The sequence below is a fragment of the Lactuca sativa genome, chromosome 6 (assembly GCF_002870075.4).
Source record: "Lactuca sativa cultivar Salinas chromosome 6, Lsat_Salinas_v11, whole genome shotgun sequence".
Classification (NCBI taxonomy): domain Eukaryota; kingdom Viridiplantae; phylum Streptophyta; class Magnoliopsida; order Asterales; family Asteraceae; genus Lactuca; species Lactuca sativa.
Genome location: NC_056628.2, coordinates 2,992,169 through 3,005,952, shown reverse-complemented (window position 1 = coordinate 3,005,952; position 13,784 = coordinate 2,992,169). Strand labels below are relative to the sequence as shown.

Below are 13,784 nucleotides of genomic sequence, written 5' to 3'. Positions count from 1 at the left end.
AAAGATACCGATGACGATTACCGATTGAAAGATACCGATAACGATTACCAGTTGGAAGATACCGATGATGTTTATCGGTTGAAAGATACCGATGATGATTACCGGTTAAAAGATATCGATGGTATTGTATGGTATGTGGTATGATGGGGGAACTCACTAAGCTTTGTGCTTACGGTTTCAGTTTTTGGTTTCAAGTACCTCTTCGTCTAAGGGGAAGGAGCCGGCGGCATAGCATGGCATCACACACACATATGATTTTTCCGCATGGTGTTTTCTGGGATTGTACTCTGATATGACATTTGTTCATGGTTGTGGCTTTCGAATATGATACTTGGTTTTGAGATGTCATGTTTATACAATACTTTCCAATGAATGTTTTATGAATTAATTAATCAAAAAATGAAATTTTTGGGCTTGAATTTTGGGCTGTTACATAATTGTGATTTTCTTCTTTTTGTAATAAACAATGTTGGAGTTTTTTTTGTGGTGTTTTTTTGTAAGAAACAATGTTGATGTGTCTTTTTTTCATTTTAAAAACATTGTATGTGAATGTTAGAATTTTTGTGCGTTAAAATTTGATTATAGTGGTGGTTTTTGATGATTTTTTAATGTTGAGGCTAAAATTTGATGGTAAAAAGGTTGTATAAGAAAAATGGATATTAAAAAAAGAAAAAACCTGAAAAAAAGAACATTTATTTTAAAAAGCAGTAAAAAGGGTAAAAAAAACTAAAATGAAAGTTGTCATTTAAAAATATATATAAAAAACAATAAAAAGGTGGAATAAAAGAGAAAAAAAATAAGATATTTAAAATAAAAAAAAGAGCTGAATAGGAAACTATAAAGTAAAGAAAAATAAGAAAAACACTAAAATGGTAAATACTTTTGAAAGAACATGGTAAATATTTCTTTCAACAACCCCATTATGGTCAAAAAGTCCACTTAATAATTTGTATGATCTCGCCTAGGGGTGAGCAAACTCAAACCAACAAATCGGGAAACCGGTTAAAACCGACGAAACCGAAACCGAAAAAAACAGAAACCGAAGCAAAACCGACGGTTAGGGTTTAGATTTTTTAAAAACCGAAAAATCGGGTTCAGTTTCGGTTTTTACCCAGAAACCGACCCATCCAACCCGAGAAACCGACCCATATATATATATATATATATATATATATATATATATATATATATATATATATATATATATATATATATATATATATATAAAGAAAAGAAAATATAATAACCCTATATCACTAAATCGAAATCGACGACACAACCAGCAGCAGCAGGAGCTCCGACGAGTTCCGACTCCAACAACCCCATTCCCAAACTGTCGACGCCATTCTTCCAAATCGCCGCCTCCGACACTCCGTTCTCGCTTCTCACTTCTCAAGTTGGTTTTCAAATTTCTCTTAAGGATTATAACATTGATTATAATGTTCAAGGATTATAACCTTCATGGTTCATCTAGGGTTTAAATGTTTGATTATAACCTTCATAGTTCATCTACAGAAAGAAAGACATCAATATTCAGCAAATTATTGTTGTTGTTTGATTTTAACAGTAGCTGATTTAGTGATTTTAGAGCTGAATGAACCTACGATATAGATTATTGTTGTTGACATATTGTTGTTGTTTGCTTATGAATTATGATGTTATTGGCTATTTGCTTATATTTTTTATGCTGAAATTCAGAATTTTTGTTCCTGTATGATCTAAAAACAATTTTTTTTGTTAATTCCAAAAACTGTTGATGTTGATTGCATTTTTTTCTATGTAGATGTAAAGGTCTCAAGTAAATATAGAAACTGTTGAGTGCATGGGTTGAAAAACCGATCTTAGAACCCGAGAAACCAAACCGACCAGAAACCGATCCCATTGGATCCTGAAAACCAGAAACCGACAATTTACGGGTTGGGTTGGGTTGGATTTGGGTCTAAAACCGACCCAAACCGACCCATGCACAGCCCTAATCTCGCCCATATAATTTTTGTGTCTGTCGTTATATCGTCCAGTTTTTGGCTTGCTTTTATTATTATTACTAGGTGTAAGACTCATGTATCACATGAGTTTATTTATAAAAATTAATATAAAATTCAAAATATTTGAGAAGTTTGAATTTATAAGAAAAGTGAGAATTGAATTATAAAAATTAAAGTGTTTTTTTTTTCTCTTTTAAATTTAAACAAATAATTTAAATAAATAAATAAAGGAAAATTAATGAAACTTTAATTTAGTAATTTTGAAATTAGAAGGAAACACCATTAATGAAATTGATATGCATTTATTATTAAATTTAAATAATATTTGGCATTTAATAAAATAGATAAACCATAAAATAACAAGTGGAATAAAAATTAATTTAAAATTACCATAAAGTTACACGTAACAAATTAAATGAAAATATGACAAGTGGCAAAAAAAACCTTCATGAGTAAATCATTATTATTATTATTATTATTAAACTTTTTAACTGTTAGAAAAAGTTAATAATCGTATTTATTTACAAGGAAGAAAATAATCGATATTTATTTTGAGAAGGCGTGAGTAACATCCAAAACTCCTTTGAGAATCGTGTCGCTATCAACTTTATCTATACTCTATTATTTAGAGCTAAAGTTCTCAAGTGCAATGCAATACCAATTCCAAAGGATATACATCAACCATTAAAACTTGTACGTTACTTTGGATTTAAAGATTCGAGCTCCTAAAAGAGAGTGCTAGCTTGTTCATAAATAGAGTATGACACTTCCACTTGGGAAAGCAAACTAATCTCAAAGGCTAAGGATCAATTCATCAAATATGAAGCTCTTCTCTTTTCTCATTTTTCTATCTCTTCATCTCTTTCAAGCTCCATTAATGGTGATGGCAGATAGAAAGTTGATAGAAAGCACATGTAAGGCAACACCTTCATACAATCTATGCCTCACAACTCTCTTATCAAACCCCAAGAGCTCAAGTGGTGATGTTAGTGACTTAGGACTCATCATGGTTGGTGCAACAAGGGTTAAGGCGACTCAAGCCATACAACACATCAAGTCTCTTTATAGGTCACACCCTGAGCTCCGGCGGTCGTTAAGTGAGTGCGCTCAAATGTACATAGCGGTGGTGAAAGCAGATGTGCCGTCGGCCATACAGGCGTTGGATGGTGGTCAGCCCAAGTTTGCTGAAGATGGGATGGCGGATACTGCGGTGGAGGCTCAAGCATGTGAGAGGAGTTTTAGTGGTGGTGGTGCTCATAAGTCGCCGGTGACACTGACGGAGATGAATAAGGGAGTTGAGAATACTGCTAACGTTGCTAGAGCTATTATTAGGATGTTATTATAACTTGTCATTTATTGTTTCTATAAATATATATATGCTTGATGCTAACTAAGTTATATGTATATATATTTATTTTTCATATTATATAACATGTAATAGGGGTAAATTTGACGATTATATATTGATATGAATTTCATTCCGTACCGTTTAGTTAATAAGAGATATTCAGGTTTTTGTAGGTTTAAGAGTCGGGTTTTTCTAGTGAGGTGCATATATATATATATATATATATATATATATATATATATATATATATATATATATATATATATATATATATATATATATATATATATATATATATATATATATATATAGAGAGAGAGAGAGAGAGAGAGAGAGGGGGAGGGGAAGTTTAGGTATATAAATCACCAAAGTCCAATACCAAACTTGATTAGGCTTTGTAGATGATAAAGCACATGAACAATCATTGATATATATATGGACAAAAGGGTGTACAAAGTGGCTTTAGGAACCCATCATATTCTTCCCCCTTTAACTTTATGATCCTTTTCCATCGATGATAAGAAAATGCTTTGATAAAAAGATTCATGCGTTGTTCATGGTAGAATCCACTCTCTTTTTCTGTTTAGTGATGATAAAATAAATTTTTTTCTATTTGCAGCTTATATATATATATATATATATATATATATATATATATATATATATATATATATATATATATATATATATATATATATTGTAGTTTAAAATTTTATTGATTAAGATGTTTTTCTACTTAATGGTGTTAATATGGAAATCAATTAAACCATACATATATATACAAGTTTGTTTCTTTTTAACTTAATATGTGAGAATATATTTATAAACGTCTGCGTATTTACTATGTTACTGTTATCTAATAGAAGTGGTTGTCCACGTCCTGCTTTCTATTAGATGAGGGGTGGGACATGTGTTATATTTTCACACTCGCATCGACACAGCATACACCCTTCTGTTCACACCTTACATTTCCCTTACAATTATCTTTTAGGATAATCAGTTAAAAGGGTAAAATATATTACAATTATTTTTTAGGATAATTAGTTAAAAGGGTAAAATATATTTTTTAATTTGTATATAAGGCGGAACACGGCCATTAGAGATGGCAACGGGGGCGGGGAACACAGGGGACCCCAATCCCCATCCTCGAATCCTCATTTCAATCCTTGTCCCCATCCCCATCGGGGAATATAAATAAACCCTCATCCCCACCCCTAACGGGGACTGGGGATCCCCAACGGGGAAACGGGGATTTTTTTTTTCTCTTTTAACATGCAAACTTATACGTAAGAAAAAACTCTATATTTCAATTTTACCAGCATAAGTTTAAAGATTTTATAAAATATATAAGTACCCAAAAATTGCAGAAAAAGATAAATAAATTTTCTACCAAATTTAAATACATACATGAAAAATCAAGTAGAAAAAAATTATCAGATTGATATTTAAGGTAAAATAGATCAACCAAAGAGAAAAATATATATATACACGAGTTTAAATTAGATAAAAGAAAAATCAAAAAGTATAATTTCAACAAAGTAATTACTAATGAGTTAGGTTACTTAGATCAAATTTTATGTATTATAAACTATACTATAAATATATGTTTTGTATTATTTTTATATATTAATATATGTCGGGGGCGGGTCCAGAATCGGGGATTAAGGGTATCCCCATTCCCATCCCCATCCCCATTTTTTTATTCGGGTATTCTCCATCCCCGTCCCCATCCCCTGTCAACCTGGGGATCCCCCAGTCAAAACGGGTGCGGGTTTCGGGTTCCCCATTGGGTATGGGGCTTTTTGCCATCCCTAACGGCCATTAATGGTTAGGAGCCGAACTAAAATTTGATTGGTAGCTACAAGATATCAATAATACTAATACTTTTGGTTTATGAGTCGCTTTTTTTTTACATTTATTTACTAAAATCTAAATTAACTACCAATTAACGAGTATGTTTGATCTATAGGTATTTTCTTTTTGAAAAAAAACACGCATGATTTTTTGTCCTACTTTTCCAAACATAATTTTAACAACATACCTATTTAACTTCTCAAAACCTTTATACAACTAAGGACATACCTATTTAACTTCTCAAAACCTTTATACAACTAAGGTTAGTAGAATTACAAAGAATATGACATCTCTTTAAGTTCTAGCACATAGAAGCATTAAAATAACTAGCAAAAAAAATTGTCTCCTAATAACAAATTTATAAGCATTTATTTTTATATGGTATTATTATTTAGGCAAAAAAAATCAAAAGCTAGTTTGTAGTCTGCAACATAGCGTACTATCTTTGATTAAAAAAAAAAAGCAATAAACACATTGACCACCATGATTCATGATATCACAATGTCATGTACTCTTGTTTATGATACTATAAGGCTAAGGCTTGAAGGCATGGACTGCGGTTCCAAGCCGCATCCTTGCCACATGGACCGCAAACACCGCCCCCTGGGTGCGGTTTCAGTGTGGCTAGAAATGGTCGCACCCTCTTTCTTCTCTCTTTATTTATGTGTTTTTCTCTCTCTTCTCCTTTCTCTCACCTCTCTCTTTCTCTACCATGGTTTCCACTCCCTGTGTGTGATAAAAATGATATGGTTCCTATGTATCAAAGGAGGTAGTGCGGTACCTATGGCACCACTCCCTCCGGCCTAAAAGGAGTGGTGACACTCTTGACACCTTGCCACATAAGCATTTTAAATGTCACATAACTTTCTTCTTTTAGCACTTACACTTAACATTTGCTAAGGAATGGTAACACTCTTACCACTCAACTTTTTGTATTTTCTTTTTTATAATTTAATTTAATTACTATATTTTAATAAATATATTTTTTGTATTTACTTTTTGTAATTTAATTTAATTACTTTATTTTAATAAAAAAATATTTTTTATTTAATATTAAATAGTATATATATATATATATATATATATATATATATATATATATATATATATATATATATATATAATAACTTAAAACACGATTTAATACTACTTAAGACCTAAAACATGATTTAATACATAAAAAAACACACTTCATTATTAAAACCCACTTCATAAAAAAACTCACACTAAAGCAACGGGTCGTCCTCCAAATGCTTGCCTTCCAATTCGTCTTCCGGTGACATATTTAGATCAAGATTATCCATCGTCTAAAGATGATCGGTCAAATGGTGGCAAATATCGGTATGGATTACTCCACTCTGAATTATCCTCAATCTTTGCATCCATTCTTGACCATCATATTCTAGTGGTTGTGTCTCCGAGATGACTTCATTCTCGTCGTATACACATATCGTGTTTCCTTCATGTTCTACTATCATATTATGCAATATGATACATATATACATCACCTCGGTCATATTAGAAATATCACGAAACATGGATGGTTTTGCAACTATCTATCAACGCTTTTTTAGTGCTCCAAACGCTCGTTCAATATCTTTTCTTGCTTTTTCATGGACTCTCTTAAATTTGGCCCTCTGAGGGTCATCCAGACTTTTTCTTAGACTTCATTGCGGCTCGGTTGGCGTTCCTCCACTTCAAGTAAAGTGAATTGGGGTTGCGGTACTTCTTATTCATGCGGTTGCAAAAGTTAATCCAAACTTTTGTTTGAAGGTTGTTGAGTCATGGTCTTTCCCGTGGATCGGGTCCTCCGACATAACTAGCCATGATTAAGTTAGTGTCCTTTCTTCATCATCCGTCCACCCTCTACTTGGAGCCCTCCTTTTTCCTTTTTTGTGTGTGTGGTTCCACTTTGGGGCTCTTGAAAGGATTCTTGAACTGGATCTTCAACGGGGCCTTCATCAGAAAAATCAGATGACTCGTCGAGTAGGCGACGTGGTTGAGATTGAAAGTTAGTTTGCGGTTGGGGTTGAGAAAAGAATTGAGTTTCTTGAACCGTTTCAAATGGATCAAGATCCATATCTGGCCGAGGTGTTGGTTGAGATTGGTTGTGGTAAAATCCCATTGGTTGAGAAGAGAAAGGATTAAATGGAAACATTTGTGGAGCCATTATGGGAAAGTAAAAGTTAGCGGGAGAGTGAATTGGTTGATCAAATTATGGTCGATAACATGGTGGTGATGGAAGGTTTGGGGATGGAAGGTTTGTTGATTGAGTGTTTGGAGGTGGAAGGTGTAGTGATGGAAGGTTTGAATATTTTTTTTCTTTGGTTCTTGGGGTTTTTTTGTTTGAGATGAAGACATTTTTTGTGTTGGAGAGTTAAGATAGTGATATTTTGTGTGTGTGAAATGTTAAGAATGTGGTTTGATTTATAGTAGTTGAATGGTAGATGAAATTTTTAATGTTTATTTGTTAAAAAAACGTTTTTTTTACTGCCGAATGTAATTGTGCAATTGAATTTTGTAGAAAGTAAATGAAAATTGAATTGTAGCGGATGGAAATTTAATGGTAAATTAAATAAAGTGGCTGGAAAAGTAGTCAAACTATATGCATGCAAATATCATTCAATTCTTCTGCACCAATCAAACTCTTCCACTGTCTTCTCTCTCTACATGTCATACAATTGACGAGCATCTCTTGGCGAGTCCCCTAGCGAGAGCTAGGGGGCGGTGTTTTCTTGCTTATAACGAGCCTTGGCGATCCGGTGGCGAACCCCACTATGTTCAGCCTAATATACAAAAAAATAGGTAGTTTGGACTTATAAATAACAAGAAGATGTTCATACTTGAGAAGGATGGAGAATATGTTCATAGCGGAGAAGAAACCTAATGATGGAGAGAACGAGAAAAAGGGTGTTAAGCACGATGGTTAAGGGCAATGTTTTCAGATTCATGTTGAATGCTTTTTAGTTCTTTTTCTTCATCATCATGTTATTAAAATATAGTTAAAAATTTAAACATTTATTCTTTGTGGATAAGTTTTCCTCTGAATTAGGAACATTAGGTACTAAATTTTTTTATTGGAATATCAGTTTTTCTTCAAAATAGGAATTTTAGGTTTTGTAAAAAGTTCTAGTTCTTTTGTATTTTCGTTGTGCCCTAGCTCGTTTAAAGTAATTCTCTACTTATTAGGCAATCAAAATATATGAACATGTTTATAAACAAGTATTAGAAACTTGAAAAGCAGGGGAGCCATGGCCTCCCCGGTCCCTAAAGGGACCCGCCCCTATTTGTATATATTTATTCATTGAGTTTTTTTCATCTACATTTACCCATTCAACTTGTTAAACTATACACATTCAGTCTTATAACCGGTTACTCCAGGTTAGCCGGAAAAAATGAGTTAATAAGGTAATATATTTCTCATTTTGTACACATTCAGTCCTTAATATTTTTGTACACATTTAGTCCTTAATATTTTTTTGTTTGAAAATAAATCATTTTTGTTTTTGTACTCATTCAATACTTATGAATGATTTCTTTAGGTTTTTCTCACGACATCTTACGTGGGATAATCATGCATTGAAAGGTGTTTGGGGTTGTTGATGCTTATGTCAATTGCGATCTCGACTGTTTGGTTGTGTATATCTTATTGTTTGGCTTAGGTCTTGTGTTATGAACGTCATAATTTCTTCATACGATATCAGGTTTTAACTATCTTTATATCCACGTGTTCGTTTTTTGAGTCTACTACAACTTTCATTAAGATTACTCCCATTAAAATTTAAAATATTTTTACTTATGTTTGTATAAAAAAAACATTCATCCATGCATTCATAAAAAACTTATGGATATAAAGATCGTAAGTAAAATACTTTTTAACGGGAGTAATCTAAATGAAAGTTATAGTAGACTAAAATACAAACACATGGATATAAAATATCGTTAAAATTCGAGATCGTATGAAGAAGTTATGATGTTCAAAACACATGACCTAAGCAACCAAATAGCCGAGATCGTGATGGACAAAGCATCAAAAGCATCAAACATCTTATTAATGATGGTTTCACGTAAGATGTCGTAAGAAAAACCTAAAGAAATCATTCATAAGTACTAAATGAGTACAAAACAAAAATGACTTATTTTACAAAAAAAAAAATATTAATGACTAAATGTGTATATAAAATATTAAGGACTAAATGTATACAAAGTGAGAAATATATTACCCTATTAAGTCCTTTTTACCGGCTAACCTGGAGTAAACGGTCATAAGGACTGGATGTGTACAGTTTAACAAGTGAAAGAAGTAAATATGGACAAAAAAAAACCTGCAGTGACCAAATTTGTACAAATAAAAAAAATATATTACCCTTTTAAATCATTATCCCTTATCCATTCTCTCAAAATTTTCTACTCTTTTATTTATTTTCTTGAAAAAAAGGATTCATTGATCCTATAAATGTCAAGAAAAAATGTAATGGACATAGTTACGTGGATCATGGAATGATTACAAGTGTCTAACAACAAAGAAATGTGGAAAGCAAAAGTACGTTTACTATAAGACCGGAGGGTGTGAGAGGGACTCTTCACTCACTTTTGGTGGGTCATACCTCTCTTTCCTTCACTTTCATTTCCCTCACCAAAAAGCCAAAGAATTGGTGGGAAGCCCTTCCCTCACTTTTTTTTTAATATATTTCATACATATATTATACTCATTTTGTAGGGAATTAAAAACCATGAGTTTTAATATATTTTTTTATATTTTTATAATAGGTATATAATTTTATAAATATTAAAAAAGATAAAAAGAAAAAAAATAATAATAAAAAAAAATAACTGACCAATGAGAAGAGGAGAGACAGTGCGGCACCCGCTCCCCCCACCTCTTTTCCCGCACTGCTTTCCCTCACCCACGGAGTAGTGTTCAAGAGGGGAAGGAAGCTTCCCTCACATTTCCCTCACCCCACTCCGTCCGGTCTAATGGATTTCCTCTTTAATGAAGAAAAAGGCGTGGTATCCAATTCATCTAAACTCACTACAATGGGCCTCGTTCAAGGTTAAGATTTAAGAATTGGCTATGTTTGGGTGATCGGAAACAAAACACATCAATCGAAACAAGTTTTAAAGCGATTCTTACTTTTACTTGTAAATTGTAACAATGTGCATTTGCAATTGCAAATATAATTTATATTTAAAGTCATACAACGAACCACAAACTACTTAACATAATTCTTAACAATATTTACATTACCACGTTTCAAACATTACAATACACAGGGTCGGGCCATGAGCATATGCATGGTGTGCAACAGTACAAAGCCCGTAATATTGTAACGCCCGCGTTTCCAGGCTAGACATTTTCGTTGATGTAATAGTCTAGGTTAATCCTTATAACTCTTTTGAAGTATTAAAGATGAAATATTTGAGTATTATGTGAATTATGTGAATTATGTGTTTATTTTCTTAATTATTATAATTTAATGAATTAAGAATAAAATAAGCGTCAAAATTTAAAGTATGAGATAAGCCCGATATCTTTGCATAAAGTTGTAGTGGCCGAAACGAGGTTTCCGAATATATATATAGAACGCCCAAATCTGACTTCGTATGAGGAAGTTATGATTTTCTGAAGTTTCGACTTAGCGGTATGCAGCCCGAATACTCGATTTGATATCGAGCGGTTTTTAGCCGAAACAATCTAAATGAGAATCGAAGATCTCGTTGTTAGTAGCGAAACGATGAAAAGTTAGGCGAGAATGGACGTCGGACGAAGAAGTTATGAATTTATAACGAAGTTTTCCTGTCCGGGCCTACTAAAAATAGATAATAAAAATAAAGTCAAAATTAGCCGACGGAGTCAAAACGAAAGTTGTAGAGCGTAGTCTCACCTACGCGTGGATATAAAGAACGTCGAAAACGGAGTTCGTATGATGAAGATATAAAATTTCAAAGTTTATTAAATAATTAATATTTAAATTTAATTATTATACCCGATATTATCCGAAGAGGAGTCACCGGACTTATCCGGATTACGCCCAGCATAAGGTGGTACGCCCCGCGTACAGCGAAGCATGACGCGCCTCGCACTCGAGTGATTTCGGATACGTAAGCCATGACGACCAAGGCAGTATGCCCCGCGTAACCTCATACGCCCAACGTACTGCGAGGCCTCAGCCTCCTATAAAAGGGATGCGAGGGTTCCGGGAATTCTTGCTCATTTCTTCTCTTTTTCGTGCCGAAGCTCTGCGTTTAAACCCCCGAAGCCATCCCGACACCCAGGATCTCATATCCAAGTTAAGAATGAAGTTTTACGTTCCCGAGATCCCGAGAAGTGCGATTCCCGAGCCGGAGCTCTGCCCGCGAGGAGTCCGATTTTTGTGAAGATCTTCCAGATCTATCGAAGTATACTACTTCTGTAAGCCGTAGTGCTGTCCGATCATCTTCTGATCAAGTGAGTGTGTAGTTACCTTCTTCCAACACATTATTATGAAGTATTTTATATAAAATACATGCTATGTGTATATATTTTGTTGTTATATGTGTGAATGTATATTCACTTTCTTCTATCTCATAGATCTGATTTATTCTCTATGAAATTCGTGTTATGTGTGTGTGTGCCTCATCTGTTATGTGGAATATATATTGATTGAACATGTTATACTGGTTTTAAACTATGTATAAAAATAAATATTTGTATCTACTAATATGTTGTGTAGAACATTGGTAGATAGTTGATAAACAGATGAGAGGCATCGATGTTGTTTTGATTCAGTCATCTAGCGGAGTTTAGATGACGACCACAGACTTTTCTAGACAGTCCTGTGGAACACTAGCAGGCTCGCCACCTGTAGGTGTTGATGAACTTGGGTGTTCATTCGCTGTACTCCATCCCCCTTATGGTTGCCTTATTTGACATATATTACCGGGAAACCCCCGAAAGCATGTGTTGTCGCCCCGATGAAATATTCTTATACTAGGTCCCTTGTGTTAGTTATTTTAGGGACATAAAGTGAGAATAACGGGAATGGGTAATTGGGTTATTGTTGGTTGATGAATATCAATTTAATTATTTATTGTGGGTTGAAAACCCTATATGCTCACCAGGCTCCCAAGTCTGACCCACTCAGTTTATTTGTATTACAGGAAGTGGCACAAGGGCATAAGATGGATGAATCATCAAGTTGTTTTGTTTACAAGTCTGTATATGTATATATTTGTTGAACGAGTTGTAATGTTATCGTTTATGCTTTATGGTCTATATCGGAACATGACATCCCGAGTTTTGATTATATAATGAAATACATTTCTTTATGAAATGCTTTAGTAAATATTATTTTAGCATACTTTGTTTTTGGGAACAAATTCCGCAACTCTTTCAAATCAAAAGGATTTACTCTGAAATTATTTTAAAAGCATAAATGAAAATCGGTCTTTTCTGGCCAGATTTTGGGGATGTCACATGTTAGGGGGTTGTAATTTGTCCCGGTTCTGTCACTAATCCGTCTTCAATCCGTGTTAATCTATCACGCTAATCTATCATCTGTTGCTAATCTAAAATTTTATGGGCCCATTTACCTGACAATACATTACATATCATCAACATTTTAAACCGTCTAATATTCTAGTTAGTATTCATGTCCTTAAGGGGACTTACACAACAACCCTTGAGTTGATTTACAAAACATAATACCTCATTTCATATAAAAATGACCAAATGATTTTTCTAGTATAAACACTCGAATAAATTAGTCGATCAAACACAATTACACATCAGCGGACCATTTTTAATGCTTAGAGGGACATGTTTTTTTATTATGATCGTTCACCATCTACAAATATTCGCTTTTTTTTCCTTCTTTAATGTTCATTACATTTCGTAGCCTTATCGAGCGATGACGACATCTTTCCTTTCATTTTAATTTTGAATTTGGAAGCTCGTTGAATAAATATATCAAGCGAATATGCTCCATGGGGAACTAGGAAAAACTTGGATGCCAAGTAGCAAAATACTCAACAATTGAATAATATTGTGAATGTATTGACTCGTATATATAGAAATAAAGGCACATGCACTCAATACATGAGAGCGCGTATATTTATATATGTGACATCCCCAAAATCCCGGCCAGAAAAGACCGGTTTCATTTATGTTTTTTAAACATTTTCAGAGTAAATCCTTTTGATTTTAAAAGAGATGCGGAATTTGTTCCCAAAAACAAAGTATGATAAAATAATATTTACCAAAGTATTTCATAAAGAAATGCATTTTCATTATATAACCAAAACTCGGGATGTCATGTTCCGATACAGACCATAAAGCATAAACGATAAACATTACAAGTCATTCAACAAATATATACATATACAGACTTGTAAACAAAAACAACTTGATGATTATCCATCTCATGCCCTTGCGCCACTTCCTGTAATACAAAGAAACTGAGTGGGTCAGGCTTGGGAGCCTGGTGAGCATATAGGGTTTTCAACCCACAATAAATAATTAAATTAATTTTTCATCAACCAACGATAACCCAATTACCCATTCCCGTTATTCTCACTTTATGTCCCTAAAACAACTAACACAAGGGACCTAGTCTAAG

At 33.4% G+C, this 13,784-nt stretch overlaps 1 protein-coding gene across 1 annotated transcript; it reads left to right on the top strand.

Moving 5' to 3' along the window:
• Nucleotides 1-2,759: 2,759 nt before the first annotated feature.
• LOC111886890 (cell wall / vacuolar inhibitor of fructosidase 1) lies at nucleotides 2,760-3,375 on the top strand. Its single transcript, XM_023883131.3, has one exon. The coding sequence runs from the start codon at nucleotides 2,806-2,808 to the stop codon at nucleotides 3,328-3,330; it is 525 nt and encodes a 174-aa protein (XP_023738899.1). The 5' UTR covers nucleotides 2,760-2,805; the 3' UTR covers nucleotides 3,331-3,375.
• Nucleotides 3,376-13,784: the final 10,409 nt, after the last annotated feature.

Bases quoted from the DNA above. Each gene is read 5' to 3' on its own strand.
- LOC111886890 (XM_023883131.3), top strand. From the start codon at position 2,806: ATGAAGCTCTTCTCTTTTCTCATTTTTCTATCTCTTCATCTCTTTCAA.